General features: G+C 41.0%; 1 protein-coding gene and 1 pseudogene across 2 annotated transcripts; both read right to left on the bottom strand.

Annotated features, from left to right (window-relative positions):
• Positions 1-1,457: 1,457 nt before the first annotated feature.
• Positions 1,458-3,614, bottom strand: LOC308407312 (cytosolic sulfotransferase 3-like; annotated as a pseudogene). Its single transcript has 4 exons — positions 3,533-3,614; positions 2,958-3,058; positions 2,568-2,880; positions 1,458-1,667 (listed from the first exon to the last, which is right to left on the bottom strand). The product of its transcript is annotated as a cytosolic sulfotransferase 3-like (transcript).
• A 7,441-nt stretch (positions 3,615-11,055) lies between these two features.
• Positions 11,056-13,185, bottom strand: LOC308406935 (cytosolic sulfotransferase 3-like). The gene is made up of 7 exons (XM_080898254.1): positions 12,996-13,185; positions 12,542-12,670; positions 12,147-12,247; positions 11,939-12,065; positions 11,745-11,842; positions 11,294-11,468; positions 11,056-11,174 (listed from the first exon to the last, which is right to left on the bottom strand). The coding sequence occupies exons 1-7, from the start codon at positions 13,132-13,134 to the stop codon at positions 11,062-11,064; spliced, it is 882 nt and encodes a 293-aa protein (XP_080754380.1). The 5' UTR covers positions 13,135-13,185; the 3' UTR covers positions 11,056-11,061.
• Positions 13,186-25,898: the final 12,713 nt, after the last annotated feature.

Here is a 25,898-nt window from a genome sequence, read left to right as displayed (position 1 = left end):
CTGAGATAATCCATGCACAATAGAAGGTTAGTCATTAATATACTGCAACAACATGGGAATAGAGCAGCTGTGATCGAATGGGATGGGTACCGGTACCGGTTCTGACATAAACTGTATTAACCAGACCGAAAAGCAGTGCACATTTCGGTGCTTTCTTTCTGTGCTTTTTTTCCCCCCTGAGATGTATTACATTTTAGATTCTAGCCAATCATTTTACTTTTGCAAGCATAGTAGGCGGGCCCAGGTACGTACGTTCTTTTAGAGCAAAGCTACAGATTAAAAATGCCCAAGGCGAAGCGGTCAGAAGTCTGGCTGTACTTCACAGCAAAATATGCAAACTCAGCAGCCTGCAACAAGTGCTTTAAGCTGATACTGTGATACTGTGCAAAGGAGGTAACTCCTTGAATCTGATGAAACACCTAGTGACGCATAGCATTTTGTTAAAAGCCGAGAAATGCACTATATTTGATAGCTTGCTGCGAGACCTCACACCGTGCACATCTACTGCGGGTGTGGTGCCTGTTATCAGACGCGGAATTAGCAACATCCCCCAAGAACCCTAGGAGTAGAGTCCTGGCTCCTAGTCCTGCCAGTGTAGCAGAAATGATGACGGATGATGATGGCAGCAGCCGCCTTCTCTGAGTGAGTGGCTTAATGTTGTTTGTGTGTAATTTACGTTGAGTACGCTAACCACGTTATTAGATTAATACATGTAAGGTGAACTAGCAAACACCGTCGTAGTTACATGCGGCTGTCTATCTTGTTTGATGGCAGATACTCTCTTCACCCTGGCCAAAAAGGCTAAAATGACCAAAGAAAAAGTGGGAAACAGCTAAACATGAGAGGTTTTTGGACAAAGTTTGTGTTTTTTCCAATGTTTAAGCACTGCTTCCAGCCAAGAGTGATACCATATATGCCCTATAGCTGTAGAAAAGGCTAACATTGTTATCTTTTCACAAAAAAACAGCTAAACATGAGAGGTTTTTGGACAAATTGTGTGTTCTCCATTCTTTAAGCACCAGTTCGAGCACCGTTTAAGCACCGGCACCGTTTCAAAAGTACCGGTTTGGTACTGGTATCGGATAAAACCTAAACGATACAGGGAAACTCTCCCTGAATTCTTATATCTATTTTTAAACTTGCCTATCTTTTTGAATAAGCAATTTTTCAATTGATCGGCTCAGTAGTATTACCAAAATGTCTCTGTAAAGTCTTTGTGATTGAGAAAACAATCATGATAGCTGGCCAGCAAAATAAAGAAAGTCTATAGCACTGAATGCGGACGTGTGTGAGTACTTCGGTCCAAATACTCGAGGTCCAGAGGAACAGCTGGCGTGAGTGTCACCAATGGGAATCATCATTGTAAGATCATCAAGATCATGTAAGATGGTGAAAGATGTACCCTTACGGTTTTATTTTTGTTTTGTCTTTTTTTCTTTAATGCTGAATTTTATCCATCAGGATGGATAAAATATGGATAAATGCCCTTCACTAATTCTCATGAAAGGAGACATCTTGTGGTTCAAAGTTTTGACAGTGGAGTAGTTGGTCATCTTGTTTTGTTTCATGCTGTCAAATGTCACACTGGCTCTGACTCTTTCCTTCTCTTCAACTGATGGAGACAAACCAAGGAAGGAACACAGTCGGTCTATTTCTCGTCCACAGTCCTGTTCACATTAAAAAGCTTCAGCATGAGCCTGAGGGGAGATATTTTCTTTTCTTGTTTTGTTTTGTTTTTTGTTTTTTTGAAAAGAGGCAGTGCTATTTCGAACATCTTTATGTGCTAATATTTCTGTAAGAGTTAATGGCAAATTTTGGGAAGCTTGTTTCTGTACACTTATTTTGCCAAGAACAAGATTGTGCAATGCATGAGATGTATTCTGTCATGACAAAAGATCTCATATCTGCTTCTACACTACACTATAACATATTCACTATTAAAGAGTTTATTTTAGGCAGTGTACTATAGTTTATGATTAAATGATAAATGAGTTCACCTTAGGTAATTGTTAGCACGCAAGCAGGAATGAGTTTATGAACCAAAAAGTATCCATATCAAACTTGTGCCCAGTACTGCCAGAAAATAAATTAGCTTCAGGTACTACAGAGGCACAGCAGGGGAAATTCACAGGTTGGTCCTTAATTAACTGAATTAAACTGAAGTGGAAAATTGTTACTTTTTACTTCTACTCAAGTATACTTTTGAGGACAGTAATCTATTTTGTACTCCAATACAGTTATTTTTAAGCTACACTCACTAATAATTTTGTCAGTGTAATTGTGTTTATGTAAAATATAGCTCTACCCATTAATAATTGTAACTATATCACATTACTGATGGCTTTTAATGTGTAAAAATATTATTGTAAAGAATATGCTACTTTTCATGTCATTATTGTGCGAAAAACAATAATAAACAAAGAAAGGATTAATTAATTTACATCAGGAGCTAGACCTGCAAGATGTTTTACCCAATTGCAGTTTCTATTATTTTGTTTCATACAGTGTATAGTTTTAGACAATAAAAAATTCTGATGAAAATTGCACATAAGCCCAAATCACCGCACCTCAATCAAACCTTCATAGAACATGTAATGAAGATTTGAATAAGTCTCCTTTTTCTCCCACCAGCTGTTCACGTGATCATACCACGACCCAAAAGTCCCTGGAGCCATAGAATATACAAAAGAATGGTTACACAGGAATTCAGATGATTTTCACCTTTCTTTACACCAAAACTACACTGAACTCACTCTTCCCCTCCATAAACTCCTGCAGATAGGTGCTCCAGTCTCCTGGTTCTGGCAGGGCACTGTTCATGCGTGAAAAGTGGAAATAAGACACTACATTGTCCTTTGCATTACGGGCCACATAGATTATCTGTAGAAAGATGACACTAAATTATAATCTGTGGGTTTCATGACTTACTCATTATTGTAGGTACAGATATGTATTACCCTGCAGCGCTGCTCCCAGAACGACTGTGGTACAAACTGGACCGGTAGATGTGTTTTAATGAGACGAGGAGTGGTGGGAAGTTTCTCTGCTTGTTCTGTACCTGAGTGATTAAAAGGATTAGTTTGTGTTCCTAAATTTTAAAGTTCAAGCTAAAGAGCTAAACTGCATAATCCAGTAATAATTCTCAATGTTTTACCAATATAATCTATGTAAAGAACATTGTTATAAAAAACAAAAACAATTTTTTTTAAATTAATCCCCATTAAACATTCAGAAGTACAGATTTCAAGACAGAAAAGTTACTTTTTTCAAGTCCGGTTAACACCTCAGATATCTTAAATGCAGTGAGTGTAATGACTTGTATATGCATTACACAAACTTTTAGTTGGAGTTTTTTTTTCATTCATTCAGACAAACAGGTCTTGTTTTATATGTCAAAGTGCAACAAAAGCAACTCTCTGAAGGTCCTAACGTTCAAGTACTCTAAATTGAGATATACATGTGTTTTTTGTTATTGTATGATATGGTAGATAACATTTGAGTGACCATAAATAGTGAACACATTATTTAACACCTGTGGGTAAACGAGGTTTGCAGATCTCCAGGAAGGGTACTCTATCATTAAGAGGGATGGATTTTTGACGGTCTGGACCCATGTGTCCAAAATATAGAAGATCGAGGATGTAAGACACCCATGTGGTCCCTAAGAGTGAAACAGATATATACTGTTCAGTGAATTATCAACCCAAGATAATATAAGCTCTATAATCACATTCACAATCAGAATCAGAATCAGAATCAGAAAGGGGTTTATTGCCAAATGTTGAGCAGGTTTACAACATTAGGAAATTGCTGCGGTGCTTCAGTGCAAACATAGTGTCATAAATAGCACTTAAATAGTGTCATAAATAGCACTTAAATAGACATGAAAAAATAAAAGTAGGGATAAGAATTAAAAGTGCTACGTAGAAAGATATGTGCATGAGCTATACATGAGATATATACATGAGAATAAGAATTAAGAGTGCTACGTAGAAAGATATATACATGAGTGCAGGTGGTGATCAGTGCCAATCATGGAATGATGCAGTGACACAGCGTAGGGTCATGTGTTAGTGGTGGGAACAGTCATATGGTTATTGTTCATGTGTCCAACAGCAGAGGGGAAGAAACTGTTCTTATGGCGAGAGGTTCTGGTGCGAATGGACCGGAGCCTCCTGCCTGAGGGGAGCAGGTCAAACAGACTGTGTCCAGGGTGAGAAGGGTCAGCTGAGATCCGAGCTGCACGCCGCAGTGTCCTGGAGGTGTACAGGTCCTGCAGAGATGGGAGTCTGCAGCCAATCACCTTCTCAGCAGAGCGCACAACACGCTGCAGTCTCTGTTTGTCCCTGATAGTGGCTCCAGCGTACCACACGGTGATGGAGGAGGTGAGGGTGGACTCGATGATTGCAGTGTAGAACTGCATCATTGTCCGTGTTGGCAGGTTGAATTTCTTCAGCTGCCTCAGGAAGTACATCCTCTGCTGGGCTTTCTTAATGACGGAGGTGATGGTGGGCTCCCACTTCAGGTCCTGGGTGATGGTGGTACCCAGGAAGTGGAATGAGTCCACAGAGGTGATGGGGGTGTCAGTCAGGATGATGGGGGGGAGTGGGGCTGTGTGCTTCCTGAAGTCCACAATAATCTCCACTGTCTTCTGGGCATTCAGCACCAGGTTGTTGTGGCTGCACCAGGACACCAGACGTTCAACCTCCCTCCTGTAGGCAGACTCATCCCCGTCAGAGATGAGCCCAATAACGGTGGTGTCATCTGCAAACTTGATTAGCTTGACAGACTGGTGGGTGGAGGTGCAGCAGTTGGTGTACAGGGAGAAGAGCAGAGGAGAAAGAACACAGCCCTGAGGGGAGCCGGTGCTGATGGTCCGAGAGTCAGAGACATTCTTTCCCAGCCTCACATGCTGCTTCCTGTCTGTCAGGAAGTCAGTGATCCACCGGCAGATGGGATCAGGCCCATTCATCTGGGAAAGCTTGTCTCGGAGATGGTCTGGAAGGATGGTGTTGAAGGCAGAGCTGAAGTCCACAAACAGGATCCTGGCATAGGTTCCTGGGGAGTCCAGATGCTGCAGGATGAAGTGTAGGGCCATGTTGATGGCGTCGTCTACAGACCTGTTGGCTCTATATGCAAACTGCAGGGGGTCCAGGAGGGGGGCCGTGAGGGTCTTGAGATGGGAGAGAACTAGGCGCTCAAAAGACTTCATGACCACAGATGTCAGAGCCACGGGTCTGTAGTCATTTAGTCCAGTGATCCTAGGTTTCTTGGGGACAGGGATTATGGTGGAGGACTTGAAGCAGGCAGGCACATGACATGCCTGCAGTGAGGAGTTGAAAATGCCAGAAAACACTGGGGCCAGCTCGTTTGCACAGTGTCTGAGGGTGGCAGGAGACACGCCGTCTGGGCCGGGAGCTTTCCGAGCATTCAGGTTCTTAAACTGCTTCCTCAACACACTCAACACACTCAGTTAGCGTCATTTTAATTCCTTTTGAAGAGTTTTAAAAAATATAGCTAATATAACTTACGTCCATGCATGCACACATACAGTCCGCAAATTTGGGCTTTGTGAAGGCCGTTCCAAAAGATTAATGTTAGTCCTCTTTATCTATTCCAGTTTTGATGTGTGTTTGGGATCATTGTGCTATTGGAACACCCAAGAGGGTCCAAGTTTCAACTATCCAGCTGTTAATTTGAGGTCATATTCCAGGTGATTACCAGGAGGACTATTTAACCCTGCACAGACAGCTGCTCCACGCCAGTCCTTTACTCACCCCTCAATAGTAACTTGGCTCCCTGCAAAGCTTTGTGTATGTTCAAGTATTGCATGAATTGTGTTAACTATACCTCCGTGTCTCTCCATTCCCCTGCACACTAGTAACTAGTGATGGCCAAGTGAAGCTTTCTGAAGCATTGAAGCTTGTATTGAAAAACGGTTCATTACTCTAAGCTTTTCAACACAGTCCGCTCTGGTGACATCTGGTGGCCAAAAATATGAGGAGCAGCTTGAATCCACAAAATAAAACCAACTGCTTCATTAAGATTGCTCACTCTACAGAGTGGAATTCTGTCTGATATTGGGCCGCCGTTGTGTTGCTTTGAACGTGAATTCTTTGGTGGTTAAAAAAATGTGGTTTATTTGTTTAATAAATAATTTTGACCAGTAAATTCTCCTTGTTTAAACATGCACCATGGTTTGGTCTTTCTTTGCCTGTGACTTCTTGATGTTGGTAAATACAATAATTGAAAAATACCACATTACATATAACATACATATAATAATGTACAACACATTATGGAGTAGGCTTCTGCTGTGAGGTCCTGCCTCCATAAATAATATTATATTAGGGAGATTTTCCAAGACATATTTTTGACCTGGGGGTAGAATTGATTGTGAACTGGAAAGGGAAAATGCTTATGAACTTGCAAATTAAAAACATGATGCATTTAAAGTAGCCCTTTTTCATTTTTATTTAAGAAGAGAATTTGTTCTAGTGTGCGATGGCCAAACCTGTTCCTTTTCATGGAGATAATTTCTCCTGCCCTAAGGAAAATCCCTTCACATGGCACAGGGGAGGCTGGAGTGCAGAGAAACTGGTAGAGATGCAGTTATACATTCTACCTGGGCCCCACAAACTATCAGATAACGAGAATAAATACATTCAATTGCTGCACATTTGACAGACTAACATTTTCAGATTAATTAAACAATAAAATATATATTTTTACAACATTACATGTAAAGAGTCAAGTGGAAGTTATTTAATGATATTTATATTATGGAAGCAGATTTTTGACATTTTACCTTTTTCCCGTTTTCAGATAAAATAAACACGCACAAAACAAAAGCAAACAGCCAGAACACAAAGCTGGAAAACCCACCCGATTGACAAAAGTCAACTCAAAATTCTCCCACACAACAGAACCTCCTCTATTCCTCGCTGGCTCCAAATCTCTCAGTGGAATGATCAGTGGTTCGCTATCTGTCACCATCAAAACACTCCACAAATCCCGCGAATGATTCATTTCCTTATCCGGTCGTTAAGTCATGACGTGACGAATCCTACTTCCGGGCCTAAAGTAGTCTGCGTTTAATATGGCTTTTGTGTTGTTAACATGTTTAATGTTTTGTATTTTCTTCTATTTGATCTCGAAAAGCTCCTAAAACAGTCAGTGATCACTGTTGACCTCCCTCGGCTTTTATTACCGCTAATCATTTATTTAAGCTCAGTTTTTAAAACCTTAGGATGTAACTACAGCCCAGCCCATGCAGCAGTATATGAATGACTAACCTCATATTGTGGGTGGATTATCTCAGTTGTTCTCCTGGCTGAAGTTTGGTCCTTTTACAGCATCCTGCCATGCGATTACATTTGTTCCTGACCACCGAGAACACTCACGTTAACTTTTATCGAGTGGAAAAAAAGTTAGCCTGTTTATATTATGCTAACATAGCTGTGTCACTAGCGGTCACGTAGCACATCATTATATACCAGCTAGCCAAACTTCAGTAACCCTACAAACGTCACTGCTGTTTAGTTTTCTGTCTTCATTTGGAAGTGATAACAGAGCTGTACGTTTTAATTTGTTGCCAAAACCCCGCAGTCAGGACATGCTATATTGTATTTAGATAGAAGCTAGCGAGCTAACTCCCTGCTAACTTCTAACTCCGTTAAATGTCATAAATTCCGTTTTCATGGATGCCTGGATGTTAAACTCAATTGTTACACCTGGTAGAGCAGAACACTGATCATTTTATTAAAGATGAAAGACTTTAGACAGTTTTTCAACTCTCAGTAATGCCATAGTGATCATTTGATATATGGACCTGCAGCGGAGTTTAGGCCCAGAGACACGGCTAGTGACGTCAGACTTAATGACCGGATAAACCATTGACTCATCAGACACCGAAGCAGTTAGGTTCTAAATGAAGCTTCAGACGTCACTGATCACGTGACTCTGGCCAAACAAATCTAGCTTCAACACAGTGCTTCTGAAGCAGTGTGTTGATTTTTTTGAAACACGCACCAGAGCTTCAGCTTCAAGCGGGCCATCACTACTAGTAACCTTTTCCCCTTTCCGTTCCAGCCTTCTACGGTCCTGATCACGGCTTCCCTGTGCTGTGATCCCAGTTTTCTTCAGTTCTGCAATTAGCCTCTCACCTCCCTTGGTTATTCTGGGTCACCTTTTGTTGAATAATAAAACTTGTACTTACTCGTACTGAAGTGTATTGAGTTTATTTTTGGGCCCCACTTGTGTGTGTGAAAATTAGGTTCATGACACTGGGTCCTCTTCCAGACCCTGGCAAAGTGGTAACACAGACAAATAACTTGTACTTACATACGATTGTTTTAACTGATTATCTTGGATTCTGTGGTTATCTAAAATTGCTCCAATAGACTTTCCCAACTTCTGTAAATTTGCTGTTCTCCTTCTTAGATCTTCACTGATTTTCTTGGACTTTCCCATAGTTCTGAAGTTTGGTAAATCCAATGAGTGTTGTCAAACAAATCCTTTTTTTATGCTACAAAGAGAAGCTACCGGTTGCAGTTAATCATGATCAGTAACAAGAAGTTAATAGTCCTTGGCCTTGTCAATTTGAAAGATATCTTAGAACATTCAGCATGACTTAGTAAACGCTTTAAGTGAGTGTATATATATATTTGAGCCCGTGTTTCTACTTTTTATCAAAGCAAATGGATTAGAGAAATTCCAATCAATTCAAGGTTGTGACTTAATTCTTGCTTTTTAAATAATTAAAGCTGTATGTTGTATAATCATTTTAACCTGGAAAAAGAGTATTTAAAAAAGTGTTTTAAGCCCCTAATTACCATGAAATTCAATCCCATGATTCATATATGTAAACTTCTGACCAAAGCTATGTCTATAGGTGTACATCTGCAAAGGTGATGGTGATTGTTAATGTTACCAAGTGGGAGCATATACTTGGCCAAAGAACCTTGAGAAATATCATATTCACTAGCTTTCAATCTCTGCTGTGCACTAATGCATATAAAAATCTGTCTACCAAAGTTACCTGATTTAGGGTAAGTAGCAATAAGAATATCATCTGGTCTTGCTTTGAAGTTCTGTAGATTATCCCAGTTGTCAGTAATCTGATGGACCATGCAGACTCCATGGAAGTCAAACATTTCTGGCCGAGGTAGGACCTCCATCTATTTCAATTAATAGCTTTTTTTCTAAATAGCTTCCCGAATTTTCTTTCTGTATTCTCATGTATCATCCGTCCTATTTCTGACTGCTTTATCACCTGATCATCTCTGCTACTCCTTCCGTGATTGTACTCCACAAATCAGTAACCTTCACTATTTCTAGCCACACCACACTTTGTGCACTTGCTTTTCAGGGTTCTGGTTTTTCCTGTTCATCTCTGAATTCTGCCTCAACAAGTTTTCTTTTGTTTGTTTCTCTTCCTTGTTTTATATAAATGTTTAGATCAGGTATGATGCCATACAATTCTGCAAGCTTCATGTAGTTCAACTCATTGTTTATGCGTATTTCTCAGAGTAACCTACTATTAGTTCTTGATTTTTTGGAATTCTATGTATATATTTAAGTCACTGAGTTTAGATTATCCTATCTCAACTGTGTCGTTGTTGTGTTGTTACTCCATATGATATGTGAGTTTCTCTGTGTTTCTGGCTTCCATCTCTGCTAGTTTTCTATTATTGAAGTTCTTCGTTTCTAGTTTAGGTCTATTCTTTGTGAGTTTATTTTTTGAGTGTCTGCACAGCGCAATAAAGCTGCCTCTTTATCCTTCTGTGTCTGTGAGTCCTCATCCTGCCTGCCACAGCACTAAACACGACAGAAGTAATACCTGGTGAAAATAACAGTTAATATTTCATCATTAGATTTAATCCAGTTAATCACTGAATGTTGATTTTTAATGCAGAACATGATTTTTTTTTCAGGAGCCAAAAAAACAAACAATAAGAAAAACACTGTAGAAGTTTTGCACTGTGCATTTTCTCATTTAAGGAGAAACCTTGTGGTTCATCACACGAACTGTCATTTTCTTTTAATTTTTATACTGATTCTGACATTTTCCTTCCCCAAAAGGAAGGAACACCATTGGTCTATTTCTCTTTAAAAGTCCTGTTGACATTAAAAAGTTTCAGCATCTTGTTGTGATTATGCAGATAAATGGTTATTAGAAATGCATTATTCTTCAAATCAAAAATGGATTTCATAAAAAATTATTGAACTCTCAAACCTTATTGCAAAAATATTTTAATTACAAATAAAAAAATGTATAAGTCTTGTGGAAACTGCAATTTCAACAGATTCAATAAACTAAGTCAAAAGTTAGTTTTCTTTCTCAAATTTAAAATGAAGTTTCTAAATATTCTTCAGTGATAAAACAACTGTGTCCAGATGAATTGAATCAATGTTTGAGGCTAAAGAAAGAGTTATTAGATGTTAAAATACTCCCTAAAGCTGAGTGAAAGTAAAGGTCCTTCCAATGTATATGTAAAACTGACCCTTTTCATGAGTATTAGTGCCCTAACGAATGTTTACATCATTCCCTGAACACCTAGACTTTTGTTTGTTGTTTGCCTTTTTAATTTCTCCTATTTGAGTGTAGTTGGATCTTGTAAGAATAAAACTATGAATCGCCTTTAAACAGAAAGTGGTTTTAAAAAGGTGTGCTGATATGAGGATAATGGGTTAACTTTACAGCATACCACAAAGTTGCCATTATTTAACAAAGTTTAAAACATGTTACTGAGCAGAATGAAGGTGCAGAAAAGCCAAAAGTATAATATCCATATACGATAACACATGGTGTCAGACAAATCATACCTGACCATCATTTTTTAAAGAATGGAAGCTATCATATATAAGTTGGTACTGTTTCTGGAAATTGTTCTGTCGAATTTATCATTTCTGCAGGACAGCTCAGGGTTGTGAACTCTGCCACAGCTCTCTATCATCTACCTGAAATTTAGTTTGTTTAAATTTCATATCAAATTTGGCTTATTTCTTAACTCTTTAATCACATATCAGTGCAGAGTTCCATCACACCCAGCTGGGGATCTAAATTTCATAACGAAACTTTAGATCAGGATTCTTCATTTTCTGCTTGTAGTCTTCATCAAACTGTTCATTCTGGGCCACAGTGAAGTGGTTCTTCCAGTCACCAACTTTTCCTGAAGAAACAGAGAAAATAATTCAGGTTATTTGATCAACCTATTCATAAATGCAGTACACAGTTCTCAGAAGAAACACAGAGGGGAACAAAACAACTTTTAGGTTTAGACATTTATACCTTTTCTCATGAAAGGAGATATAGTCTGGTTCATTGAATCGAAGGTGGAGTAGTTGGTCATTTTATTTTGTTTCATATTGTCAAAAGTCACGCTGGCTTTGACTCTTTCCTTCTCTTCAGGTGATGGAGACAAATTAAGGAAGGAACACAGTCGGTCTATTTCTCGTCCACAGTCCTGTGTGAAGTGTTATTTTATATTTCATTTATATGTTCTTCAAAGAAAATGATACAAAGGCAAAGAATTTGAAGTTAAAATAACAACTGCATAATGTTTCTTTTGGTAAACATAGAAAGCGAGTCCCACAGACTAGAACACCAGACGAAGGCTAAGTATTTCCTAAAAGCTATTTAATCTTTCAGCAAGGGCAACGTGTTTATTAACAAACTCAAGACACTTTTTAATGTAATGAGCTTTGTTGTAAAGGGCATTCTTTAGCACAGCTCATGATACCTCAATCAAATCTTCATAGAACATGTAGTGAAAATTTGAATAAGTCTGCTTCTTCTCACACCAGCCGTTCACATGGTCATACCACGATCCAAAAACCACTACAAACACACAACAAAACACAACAGAGTGTTTACATGAGAAATAAAATGAAAACAATGTCTCTTCTTTCTACAGTAAAACTAAACTGAACTCACTCTTCCCCTCCATGAAGTTCTGCAGGAAGGTGCTCCATTTCCCCGGTTCTGGCAGGGCACTGTCCATGCGTTCAAAATGGAAGTAGGACACTGCATTGTCTTTTGCATTGCGGGCCACGTAGACTACCTGCAGAACCAGACAACAACAAGTTCTAATCTGTTTCATAAATCCCATGTCTCTATGGTTACAGGTATATATGCATTTTACCCTGCAGCGCTGCTCCCAGAAGGACTTTGGTACAAACTGGACTGGTAGATGAGTTTTAATGAGACGAGGAGTGGTGGGAAGTTTGTCTGCCAAGTCTGTACCTGTAAGGTAAGAATGATTGGTTTGCCCCTAATAAGTTGGACTTTTCTAGATGTCAGAGGTCAACATGGCTAAAAGGCCAACATTTTAAGGCACTTTCGAGTGAGTTTGCAAACAATTTTGAGTGTCTAATAACCAAATAGATTTGAAAAATAACCAAATATCAAGCAAAAAAAAAATTATATCACTCTGTTTAGACAACAGTGAATGTGAAACACACTGAGGTTGCATTTTAGCAGCTGCTGTTTCAACATGTGACACACAAAAAATTTCTGCAATCAGAACTGATCTGAGACCTTTGGGCATAGGGGGTTCGCATCTCTCCAGGAAGGGTACTCTGTCATGAAGAGGGATGGAAGTCTGACGGTCTTGACCCATGTGCGCAAAATACAGAAGATCTAGGATGTAGGAGACCCATGTGGTTCCTGAGGTTGAAAGAGATAAAACCATGCTGTTCAGTGGGAAATATAGCAATCCATGAAATTATTTATTTAAAAAAAATACTATAGTAACTAGCTCCACACAACCCTTGTACATGCCCTTAAGCTTTATTTATATAGTGCCTTTCAGCACAACATTTAGCTCAAAGGTTTTTTAAAGCCAATAAAACACACAGAGAGATAAAGAGAGTCTAAAATAATTTCCAAGGCTTTGATTTGAGTTTAAATCAGTTTACTTTCACATGTCTTCACTTTCTTATGTTCACCCAGGCTGGCACAATTCTGTCTACTAAGGTTAAATTAACCTTACCTGCTTTAGGGTACGTAGCAATAAGAATATCATCTGGTCTTGCTTTGAAGTTCTGTATGTTGTCCCAGTTTTCTGTAAAGTCTGTGATCATGCCAACTCCATGGAAGTCAAACAGTTCTGGTCGAGGTCGCACCTCCATCTCTTGACTTTTTTTTATTATTAGAATAACTGCCTGAGTTTTTATTCCACACTTTAGAGTATCTTTCACCCATATGATGTAATTTTTTTGTCTGCTTTACTGTTTTATTCTCTGCTCCTCCTTGACATCAGAAATGAGTAACCTTCAGTAATTACACCCTCAGTGCACTTTGCTCCTGAAGGTTGTGTTACTGATTAATGATTAGTCAAAGTGTAACCAATATGTCCACTCACCAAGAAATAATTAAAAAAAAATATTGATAACAACAGATAACAGGGTCTGATTTAGGGTCTGATGGCAGTTTACCATCGGTGTCCAATACCTCAAAGTAGAGCTTCCCAAGGTGTGGGGCCCGCCCCCTGGGCATGGTATGAAAAGGGAAAAAAAAAGATTGTTTGGACACTGCTAGCATAGCATGAAAGGTTTTTGACGGGGCTCCCACACTAACGCAAAGCAGGAGATGAAGCATCGCTGAATATGTTTCCAAGCAAAGTTCATTCTAAGCCAAAGACTAGAAAATATGGTGAAGCATGTCTTCCCTTTGGCTCCACCTGCACAAGTGCCAAGGTAGGTCTTATTACAGTTTTTTCTGAATGCTTAAACCCTAACTGTGATTCCTGTAGCACAATCTCTAAAACTATTCAGACTTATAGCAAAACCACTCACTGAGTTTGCAAAACTAAAAGCACAAAAACTGCTTTGCACTCAGTTTGCAATTTTGTAACACACACTTTGCAAAACTGTAGGCACAATTCACTGCACAACACTCAATTACCAAATTTCCAACACACTCCTAGCAAAAGTATACACATGTATGGCTATCATTAACACTAATTTGCCAACTGTCTGGCACACTTTCACATGTCAAAACTTTCTTAGATAATTAGTTCACTTTGCAATCAGCCTAAGCACTATAATACAGGTAAGCTCTGTGTGCGGAGTACAATGGAGGGAGCAGAAAGAGTGAGAAGTAGAGGAGGCCGAGGAAGAGGACGTGGAGGTGAAGAAGTAGGATGAAGAGGACGACAAGGACAAGGAGGAGCAAGAGGAAGACGAGGAGGGGGGAGAGGAAGAGGAGGAGGGGGGAGAGGAAGGGTAGGAAGAGTAAGAAATAGAATTGCTGATGACATCAGAGCTACAATAGTGGACCATGTAATCAACCGTGGAATGACCCTGAGGGTAGCTGGCCAACGGGTCCAGCCTAACTCGAGCCGCTACACTGTAGCAAGTACCATAAGGACATCTTGAAATGAGAATCGGTTAGTACAGTCACTTCGCACAAAGATTTGTAGCACTGCCATATGCCAATGAGAAACACACCAATACCATTGATGTAAAAATACTGAAATTGTTACTTTACAGAATTGCTAGATGACCAGATGCTGGGGGCAGAGGAAGCATGTTCACTGCAGACCAAGTAACCCATATAGTCATTATGGCGATTGCAAATAATCCTATACTTGGAAATAAACACTTGTGTTTGTTTTGATGTGTTTCAAGTACACCAGTACTTGAAGTTTGGATCCCTCTATGCTTATGGATCTATGACAGAAGTATGAGCTCAAACTGACATAGCCTACCTTGTGCACAGAGAAAGCAAAAGCCAGATGTGTTTTGTATTCATACCATCAGTGTGCAGTTGGCGCATTGTGTGCTTAGGAGATGATGGCTTGTGTGTACTGTTTGATACGGAAACACCATTTTTACGAAGGTGTGAAGAGTTAATCTAGCTGTGTTTGCTTTTGCAAGAGAACTACAATGTTTTGATTATTGGGTGACAGGTTTTCTTATTTGTGTGAAGAGTTTTGCAAAATTAGCCAATGGTTACAAAAAATGTGCTTAAGCAATCAGAAAAAACTGTAATAGGATTAAAAAGTTTCTTATCTAACTAGATGTCAATCATTTAGCATAAACTTGGTTTAAAAGGAACTCATATCAACAGTAACACATCAACAGCCCGTATGGTACTGATTAATGATTAGTCAAAGCACCGACTGCTTCTGAGAAAAAGCACAGGCACAGTTCCAGCAGTAAAAACTTTCACAACAGCAGAGGTGAATTATCAATATGAAGGCTATTATGTTTCATTTCCAGCTTTTGTCCCACCCGCTTTCAATCAAAAACACAAACACAATGACACTAAATCTTCTGTTAAATCGCAGTTTGGTTTGCCCTCTTTCTCTCCTGCTGTAGGTGCCACCCTGTGCACCTGACCCCACTCAGTAGTGAGGCACTGAAGTGGTAAAGCTTGGTAGGGAATAGCCACCATGGAAATGAGCCTTTTATGACAACAACTGCGCTGCGTGTTTATTACCTCACTCCTCGTTGACACTGAGGAAATTTGCACCAGCCAACATGTATGACAATTTCCCAGCCGTTCTAAAAGCTGCTCAAATGAGCCTTGCTTGGATTGGAGCAGAGGGCAGTGATGGTAGTGAGGGAGGAAGGCAATATTTGATTACAGTTTTTTCTGATTGCTTAAGCACATTTATTGTAACTATTGGCTAATTTTGCAAAACTCTTCACACAAATAAGAAAACCTGTCAACCAATCATCAAAACATTGTAGTTCTCTTGCAAAAGCAAACACAGCCAGATTAACTCTTCACACCTTCGTAAAAATGGTGTTTCCGTATCAAACAGTACACACAAGCCATCATCTACTAAGCACACAATGCGCCAACTGCACACTGATGGTATGAATACAAAACACATCTGGCTTTTGCTTTCTCTGTGCACAAGGTAGGCTATGTCAGTTTGAGCTCATACTTCTGTCATAGATCCATAAGCATAGAGGGATCCAAACTTCAAGTACTGGTGTTTATTCAAACACATCAAAACAAACACAAGCGTTTATTTCCAAGTATAGGATTATTTGCAATCGCCATAATGACTATATGGGTTACTTGGTCTGCAGTGAACATGCTTCCTCTGCCCCAGCATCTGGTCATCTAGCAATTCTGTAAAGTAACAATTTCAGTATTTTTACATCAATGGTATTGGTGTGTTTCTCATTGGCATATGGCAGTGCTACAAATCTTTGTGCGAAGTGACTGTACTAACCGATTCTCATTTCAAGATGTCCTTATGGTACTTGCTACAGTGTAGCGGCTCGAGTTAGGCTGAACCCGTTGGCCAGCTACCCTCAGGGTCATTCCACGGTTGATTACATGGTCCACTATTGTAGCTCTGATGTCATCAGCAATTCTATTTCTTACTCTTCCTACCCTTCCTATCCCCCCTCCTCATCTTCCTCTCCCCCCTCCTCGTCTTCCTCTTGCTCCTCCTTGTCCTTGTCGTCCTCTTCATCCTACTTCTTCACCTCCACGTCCTCTTCCTCGGCCTCCTCTACTTCTCACTCTTTCTGCTCCCTCCATTGTACTCCGCACACAGAGCTTACCTGTATTATAGTGCTTAGGCTGATTGCAAAGTGAACTAATTATCTAAGAAAGTTTTGACATGTGAAAGTGTGCCAGACAGTTGGCAAATTAGTGTTAATGATAGCCATACATGTGTATACTTTTGCTAGGAGTGTGTTGGAAATTTGGTAATTGAGTGTTGTGCAGTGAATTGTGCCTACAGTTTTGCAAAGTGTGTGTTACAAAATTGCAAACTGAGTGCAAAGCAGTTTTTGTGCTTTTAGTTTTGCAAACTCAGTGAGTGGTTTTGCTATAAGTCTGAATAGTTTTAGAGATTGTGCTACAGGAATCACAGTTAGGGTTTAAGCATTCAGAAAAAACTGTAATATATATATATATATATATAAGTCACTTTGATAACTTAAAAATGTTATTGTTTGGCTTTTTCGGTGTTTTATTTGTTCGTGAGTGAATTGGTTTGGCTGAGATTAAAGTTATTAGATTAGATTAAATTAAACTTAACTTTATTAATCCCTCGAGAGGGTTCCTCTATCAGTTAGGGTTTAAGCATTCAGAAAAAACTGTAATGTTATGGAAAAATTCTAGTTTATCCTCACATTTTCTTTATGTGTTTAGAATCTCACTGTAGGATTTGTATGCTTAGATAAAGTGTGTGTGTCAGTATGACCTCGTAAAAACTGCTTAGCTCGGTGTAACAATGTTTCAATGTGTTATTCACTAACTGTTTTGCTCAGAAGGATGAAACTCAGGGCCAGTGCCAGGAGCTTCCTGGTAAAAGATAGTAGGAGTTGTTCTCTGTCCAGCCACAGCCTGTGGGACAGAAACCTGTTGTAACTAAAAGATACACAGAGTTGTGTGTGTGTGTGTGTGTGTGTGTGTGTGTGTGTGTGTGTGTGTGTGTGTGTGTGTGTGTGTGTGTGTGTGTGTGTGTGTGGGGTGTTGCAGACCTTATTTGCAAAATTCCATGACATTAATGAGCAATAAGTTAAATTACTAGGATGCAGCTTAATATCCAGCTTATTATCATACTCTGTGCAATATAGTCTCTTACTTGTACTCTGTAGGAAGAGTCACATTTTGTTACCATTATGTTATCACCTTACTTTTAATATACATTTTTTGTAGTTGTAATATAGTACTTTGACCTGCTCAACCAACTGTCTACTCTCCAATGCCTACACTACAAGATCCAAGCACCAGGATTCACAGGATCTCTTTCTTGGACAAAGATGAAAGGCATTAGTGTTGTATTTAAAGTGTACTGGTTTCATTTTGTTTTTTCATGCTTTCCAATATATTATTATGATCTTTATTTCTAGCACACTTTGTTGCATTTCCTGAGCATTATGGAACAGTTTGTGTTGCTTAATGTACAACTTTTAAGAGATTGAGGTTCAGACTGCATGAACATAATCTGTCATGGTTTCCAAGTTTCTTGCACTAGCCCACCTCCCCCTTCTCTCTTTCCTAGCAGTGTTTGTATGTTTGTGGGAGTTATTTTTATCTTCCCATCAGTAGTGGCTCTTCCTGATTACCCACCTTCCTGCCGGCGGGTCAGTGAGTCACTGATCACATTCACCTGTGGCTCGTTAGATAATTTCTGGGGGTAATAATAGATGAAAAACTTAACTGGAGAGCTCACGTAAGATATATTCATTCCAAAGTATCACGAAGCATTGCAGTACTAAACAAGGCAAAACAGGTATTCGACAGAACATCACTTCATATTCTCTACTGTTCACTGGTTTCACCATACTTAAGCTATTGTGCAGAGGTCTGGGGCAATAACTATAAAACCACATTACATTCACTTTTTACTCTTCAAAAGAAAGCAATTCGAATCATCCACAATGCAGGTTATAGGGAACATACAAACTCACTATTTTTGCAGTCTGAAATATTGAAAATTGACGATATAGTGAAATTCCAAACAGCACAAATTCTATTCAAAGCAAAAAATAAAGAACTGCCAGGTAATATTCAGAGTATGTTTTTTTTGAAAGAAGGAAGTTATAATTTAAGGGGTTTTTGTAACTTCAAAACAATGAAGGTACGTACTACAAGAAAAGGCTTTTGTGTTTCTGTTCAAGGAGTGAAACTATGGAACAAACTGAATATGGAATTAAAGCAATGTCCAAACATAAAACTGTTCAAAAAGAGTTATAAAAATATGATCTTCTCGATCTATAAAGAAAAGGAAAATATTTAAATTAAGTGAATGTCTCTATTTAAAAACAAACAAACAAAAAATTCATGATGTGATATTATAGTATATAGTATATCAGAAATCTGTTCACTATTTTTATTACAAATTATATCAGTAAGGAAGCTGACTAAATATTCACTGATAATTTATGGGACAGGGGTGGGATTAAATAAGTGTATACTTCTTCCCACTCCCTTTCAACATGTAAATTAATCAGAATGTTTTTTTGTATGTAATTTGTATAGTATATTTTTTTTCTCTCATTTCTTTTCTAAATGTACTTGTATATTGTTCATGTTAGGTTTGTAGCTTGAACCTATTCGCTGGAACGTTAAGACAATATAATTACACTGCAAGCAAGACGCAAGTAGGCAAACTTCTTCATGGTACTCGTGCACGGGAGAGACTGGACAGAGCGCCGTCCCTTCGCTTGACCCCAGTAGCTCTCGTCCGTTCTCCCGTACACTATCCTTTTATTGAGGTTACATGAATATGCATAGGGTCATTAACATATGACGTCTACATACACACAAAGAGTACCGTGTGTGTGTGTGGGGGGGGGGGGGGGGGGGGGTACTGCTGATCAAAGGGTCATAAAAGCACACAAGCAAACATCCTTGGTTAGGAAGAGGGTAGACTAGACCCCCCCGGTAAGGAAGTCCAGCAGTTCATCTAAACAGAAAAGCACTTAGACTAGAACAAATGTAACTACGTTAATCCTACCATAAAACTATAAGGCAAGATGCAAACTTTTCCCATGCCCCCAAGATGCAGGTGTGCATTCCAGGAATGCACACCAAGCCTCTGTAGCCTGTTAAAGATCACACAACTTATCACTACACAATTAATTATACACTTCTAAGCATCTATGGTTAAATATTTCTAAGCATAAATGACAATCAACAATACAACTCTATCAGTTCACATGTTGAAATAAATTACCAATCAATCAATCAATCAATCAGGCGGTCTACTTAAGGCTGGAGCCACGATGACACTTGGTCATAGTTTGCTGTTTATGTTTGGCTTGGAATAACTTTCTTTTCGAGAACAAAGTTTGCAATCTTGAGCTCAAGTGCAGAAATAAATTGACAATACAGCCCCTCACTGTGCTTTTGGCTTCCATGCATTGATCATCAGGTTTTACAATAAAAGCACAACGTGTACACGTAAAATTAAGGTATTTGGAGTGTTTATTATTCCACTGTATAATTCTGTCACATGTGTAGCCCGGATGGGAATTTGGGAGTAGATACTCGTAATTCCCATGGACTTAAACGCCACAGTAACATAAGGTGTTCACAGTTAATATTATGTGATTTAACTGTACTCTGAATGTAATTTGCCCTGTAATATGTCACAAGGTAAATACAGGTAATTAGAGCAATGAACCTGTTATGTTAATCATAAAGTATTATTTTATGGTATGTAACTCTGAAGAGAGTTAAAGTATTGTTCAGAGTTCTAATTTTCTGGAGGCCCGTGAAGGTAGCATGAAACGGGACCTGTGTATCTGTTGTAATGGAGGAAGAGAGGAGAACGGCATGGAGAGATGCACGAGGTTAGCTGAACCAAAGTGAGAGACTCAGCTAGTTTTACTGAAGTTACCTAGCACAAAAGAGTGTCGGACTAGAAAGCTAACCGTGTGAGAGCTTCGCAACAGAGTATGGGGGAAGTGACTTTGTGTTCAATGGTCGCACCACCGTGAAAAAACTGTGTTTCCAGCTACGACCGCCGAGGCTAAAGGCTAGCCCGGACTGCCTGGCTGCGCCACGGAGGCAGCCGCTATGGACTGTCGGAGAGCTGGACAGTGACTGGCTAACGCGTTGTAGCAGAGACAGCATCCGGTCCGCAGGGAGAGCGGAGAGTGAATTTAGTTTGGGACTGGCGAACGGAAACCTACCGAGCAACTGAACTGTAAGTTGGACTTTCGTGCTCTTACTGGGGAGAAGAGGATTTTTCTCCATCGTCCGGCGTGAGCAGCAAACAGGCCTGCAACAAGTGTGAATGTGAGTGTGTGTGGGGCCCATGTGTGAATATTGTGTATCTAGTGGATTATATAGCATATTTTTGAGTGTACATTCGTGAGTCACTTACCAAGAGGTGATAACATAATTTGTGTTGTTTAACATAATTTCAAAGGGAAATATTTCATTTACACAGCATGTTTCATTTGTTTATGGAGCTGGATATCATTTGAGTTGAGTTAAGAAAAGGGTGTTTTATACATTACTTTTTCCTGCCCTTACATTCAGTAAACGTTTGGTTTGTGTTAAAGAGTTGTCTGGGGTTGATTCTTTTACTACTGGTTAAGTCTAACTTGCAGGCAAAGGTTTACTGATAGTTTCCCTGATTCCTGTCTATACCAGAACCTTTTTGTGGTATCTAGGCTGTAACGAACCTAACACCCCGCCTAGGGGGTCCAAACTGAGGTAAGTGGATTTAGACTCCGTATCACGGGTGGGGTGCTACATAAAATGGAGGCACCGCTGGGATAAAGACTGGTAGTAATTAGTATTAACTTGTGACCCAGACAACCTTTAAAGAGAGGGTGATTTGAAGTTATAGTAGGTTACAGCAGAGCAAAATCAGTTTGTGTTTGGTATTGTGTTACACTATACACATACAGTAAGATTCACACACTCAACACCAAGAAATGGCTCAGTTACGGCACTGGTGTAAAGGAGAAGGCCTTAACCCTTCGCATGCCATACTACTTAAAGATGTTCCCGAGGACACAGAGATTGAAGTCATAGAAAGAACTCTGCAATCCATTAAAGTTCTTGGACGTGTGAAGGTTAGAGGACGTATGTATGATCCTCAGAGCAAGTGTTTGACTGTACTGTGTGAATGCAGAGAGAAGGTAAATACTAAAGCCATTCCTCTGGACATTCTAGCTGATGGCAGCAATTCACCCTGGAGAATCATCGGCCACTTAGAGGAGGAGGATGGTTCGGTTGACCAGCTGGTTGCAGATGACTGGCAGGCATCTCAAACTGATTTGGGACCTGCCGCCACACTTCAGGCCTCCACTCCTGAAGCAATCATCAGAGCTGTTGGTGACCTTCTGCAAAATACCTCTAAGCCTGCCAGTGACAATAGCAGCTACAGGAGGTTGCGCACCTTCTCAGGGGTTGTTCCCACACCCCCAGGAGAGGAGCAGTTGGAGAACTGGATACTACAGGCTCGACTGATGATAGAGGAATATGATCAGCCTGACAGAGAGAAGAAAATCAGGATAATGGAAAGTGTAAAGGGTCCCGCGTTGGAGATTTTACAGGCTGTACGATTTAATAACCCTGAAGCAACACCTCAAGAATACATTGATGTAATTGAGAATACTTTTGACACACCAGAAACAGGAGAGGAACTCTATTTTGCCTTCCGAATGCTATGTCAACACAGAGGGGAGAAACTTTCTGAGTTTCTGAGAAGAATGGAGAGATCTCTCAGCAAGGTGGTCAAAAGGGGAGGTCTGTCTCCTGCCCTAATAGACAAAGCACGTCTTGATCAGCTCATTAAAGGTGCAACAGGGTCTGACCTGATGCTGTTAAGTTTGCGTTTAAGGGAACGAAAAGATAATCCCCCTACCTTTCTGCAGCTGTTAAATGAGGTCCGCATTGAAGAGGAGCATGAAGCTTCTCGGCGCAGACTTAACCTCAATAAAGTCGTGCATGTCAAAAGCGCTACTGTACCCACAGGGGCACACGTGGAAAATCTCAGACTTGAGATACAAGGTCTGAAAACCCAAGTCAGTGATCTCACCACTGCTGCCGGGGTGCCAGGTGTCCATTCACCTGGGGCAGCATCCACAGAGAATGTGGAAGCAGACGGCTTGGGAGAAGACAAAAACTTCCAAGCATTAAAGAAAGAAGTGGTGAGGCTAAGAAAACAGATCTCTGTCATGTCAGTCAACCCCAGCAAAGGGGTTGCGGTGCCCTCACCCAGGCACCATGGTTCTCCCACGCACCTTCAGCGGGGAGCAAGAGCACTCAGAGATCCCAGTCACTTTTTCTGTTATCGCTGCGGGGAGGATGGGCACATCTCTACCAAGTGTAAGGCTCCAGAAAACCACCCTAAAGTGATACAGAAATTCATTCATGCTCAACGGAAACAGGGAAAAAGTAATAGAACTCCCAGTCCTGCCAAAGAACCGACCACCACCAATGTAGGTGTTAACCGGAGTGTTGTCAATGTCAGGACGCCTAGTTTCCCTGAAGGACTGGTAGGGCCACCCTCCACAGCCGGTGTGAAGGTAGATGGTGTACCTTGCACCGCTCTCTTAGACAGTGGCTCTCAGGTGACCATCATTTTTGACAGCTGGTATTCAAAACACTTGTCTCATGTGCCTTTACGCTCTGTTACGGGCCTAGATATTTGGGGACTAAGTGAATCAGAGACCAGCTATCCTTACAGGGGGTACATTCAAATTGAATTGGAATTCCCCGAAGAAAGACGAGAGAAAGTTGAGACTATCCCAGTCCTCGCTTTGGTGTGCCCAGACCCTCGGTGCTCAGATACCATACCTGTCTTGTTGGGCACCAATGTTCATAAAATCAGACCCATTCCTGCAACTGGAAAGAAAGTGAGGGTGGGGAATGTTTGCTCTGCCAAAGTGAATGTTCAGCAGCCTCAGAACCTACCGACTATTATGTCTGAGTCTGCCAAGGATGATGACAGTCCAGTAGCTAACGTTAAGTGGACTGGTCCTGGCCCACTGGTCATTCCAGCTGGGAAAGAACGCATAGCTGTCTGTAAAGTCAAAGACATCCACACTATTGGAGACAGCATCCTCATCACAGAACGGGCAGCTTCACATGCCCTTCCCCCGAGTGTGCTTGTGCAGCCAACCGTACTGTTCTCCAAGATGCTTGATAGAGACAAGTTTCTGGTGCTCATGCGCAACCAGTCACTAAAAGACACTGCCATTCCCATGGGCACTGTGGTCGCACATCTGCATGTAGCTGACATAGTGACTGATGTCCCCGGCCCAAACACAAAAGCTTCTACTATGCTTGACCCATCTCTGTTTAATTTTGGGGACTCTCCTATACCAGCTGAATGGAAACAGAGGCTTAGTCAGAAACTTGCAGAGAGAGGCAAAGTTTTCTCGACGGAGGAATGGGATGTGGGTTTGGCTAAAGGAGTGCAACATCACATCCGTCTAGCTGACCATACCCCCTTCCGAGAGCGGTCCCGCCGTGTTGCCCCAGCTGACCTGGATGACTTACGCCGCCACCTGCAAGGACTTTTGGCAGCGGGGATAATAAAAGAATCAAGGAGTCCCTATGCTTCCCCCATCGTCTTGGCACGAAAGAAAACGGGGCGGTTGCGCATGTGTGTGGACTATCGGACCCTGAATCGCAGAACTGTCCCTGACCAATACACAGTTCCTCGCATTGACGAGGCGTTGGACTGTTTGTCTGGCAGCAGGTGGTTCTCTGTCTTGGATTTGCGTAGTGGATACTACCAAATTCCCATGGCAGAAGAGGACAAGGAGAAGACCGCTTTCATATGTCCTTTGGGATTCTTTCAATTTGAGAGAATGCCCCAGGGGATAACCGGAGCTCCCGCGACCTTTCAAAGAGTAATGGAGAAAGCAGTGGGAGACATGCACATGATTGAGGTCATAGTGTACCTTGACGATTTGATCGTGTTCGGAAGAACTTTGGAAGAACATGAGCAGAGACTAATCAAAGTTCTTGACAGACTGGAAGAGACTGGCCTAAAATTGTCCATTGACAAATGTCAGTTCTGCAGGCCACAGGTGACATATGTTGGACACATAGTGTCAGAGAAAGGGATTGCCACTGACCCAAGCAAAGTTGAGGCGGTAGCTCGCTGGAAGCAACCCACCGATCTCCCATCACTGCAGTCTTTCCTAGGGTTCTGTGGGTATTATCGTCGCTTCATAAAGGACTACTCCATCATTGTCAAGCCGTTAACCGAACTATGTAAAGGTTACCCACCAACCCAGAAGGGAAAGCGAGCTGTCAGAGTCCCAGAAAAGACCTACCATCGCGTAAATGAACCGTTTGGGGACAGGTGGGATGCTGCATGTACAGAAGCTTTCCAGAACATTATACATTCTCTTACAAATGCACCTGTTCTAGCATTTGCAGACCCAACCAAGCCATATGTGTTGCACATTGATGCTAGCCTTCAGGGGTTGGGTGCTGTGCTCAACCAAGAACACCCAGAAGGGCTGCGACCAGTTGCATTTGCTAGCCGAAAGCTTAGCTCATCAGAGAAAAACTACCCCGTGCACCAGCTTGAGTTTTTGGCGTTGAAGTGGGCTGTAGTTGACAAGTTTCACGACTACCTGTATGGAGCACAGTTCACTGTGAGGACGGATAACAATCCCCTCACATATATCCTCACCACTGCCAAGCTCAATGCCACCGGGCATCGGTGGTTAGCTGCTCTTGCCACTTACGATTTCACTCTCCAGTACCGACCTGGGAGCAGCAACATTGATGCTGACGCGTTATCGCGCAACCCCTTACCAACAGAGGACACTGATTGGCAAACTCTGCCCTTGGACAGTGTCAAAGCTCTGTGTAAGCAGATCTCCTGTAGAAATTCAGCAGGAGGGGGGGCAGTCAGCTTTGCTGAATCGTTAGGAGTTTCCCCTGAGGCACTCCCAGAGTGTTTTGTTTTCCCCACTCATCTTGACTATGGGTGTTTGACCCAGATAAGCAAGGCCGAGCTTATCAAAGCACAAGACAATGATCCAGTGATCGCTCCTGTAAAGAAATCTATGAATGGAGCGATTCCCTTTACTTTCGACAAAGACTCCAATGCAGAAGCCATGTTGCTTCAAAGAGAGGCAAACAAGTTGGCAATCACTGATGGAGTACTCTACAGGAAAGTACAGAGACAACCTGGAAAGGAAATCCATCAGCTTGTACTACCCCGAGAGCATGTTGCCATGGTGCTTAGATCACTTCATGATGAGTCAGGTCACCTGGGGGTGGACAAGACTGTGGAGCTCATACGAGACCGATTCTACTGGCCTAGGATGAGTGCAGAAGTTGAGCAGTACATCAGGAATTGTGGGAGATGTGTTGCACGTAAGGCACCCACACAACGAGCTGCACCATTGAACCAGATCACCAGTAGTGGGCCACTAGATCTCGTGTGTATTGATTTCCTATCCCTAGAGCCAGACTCTCAGGG

The sequence above is a fragment of the Rhamphochromis sp. 'chilingali' genome, assembly GCF_963969265.1.
Source record: "Rhamphochromis sp. 'chilingali' genome assembly, chromosome: 12".
NCBI classification, from domain to species: domain Eukaryota; kingdom Metazoa; phylum Chordata; class Actinopteri; order Cichliformes; family Cichlidae; genus Rhamphochromis; species Rhamphochromis sp. 'chilingali'.
This window is presented reverse-complemented; position numbering and strand designations above follow the sequence as displayed.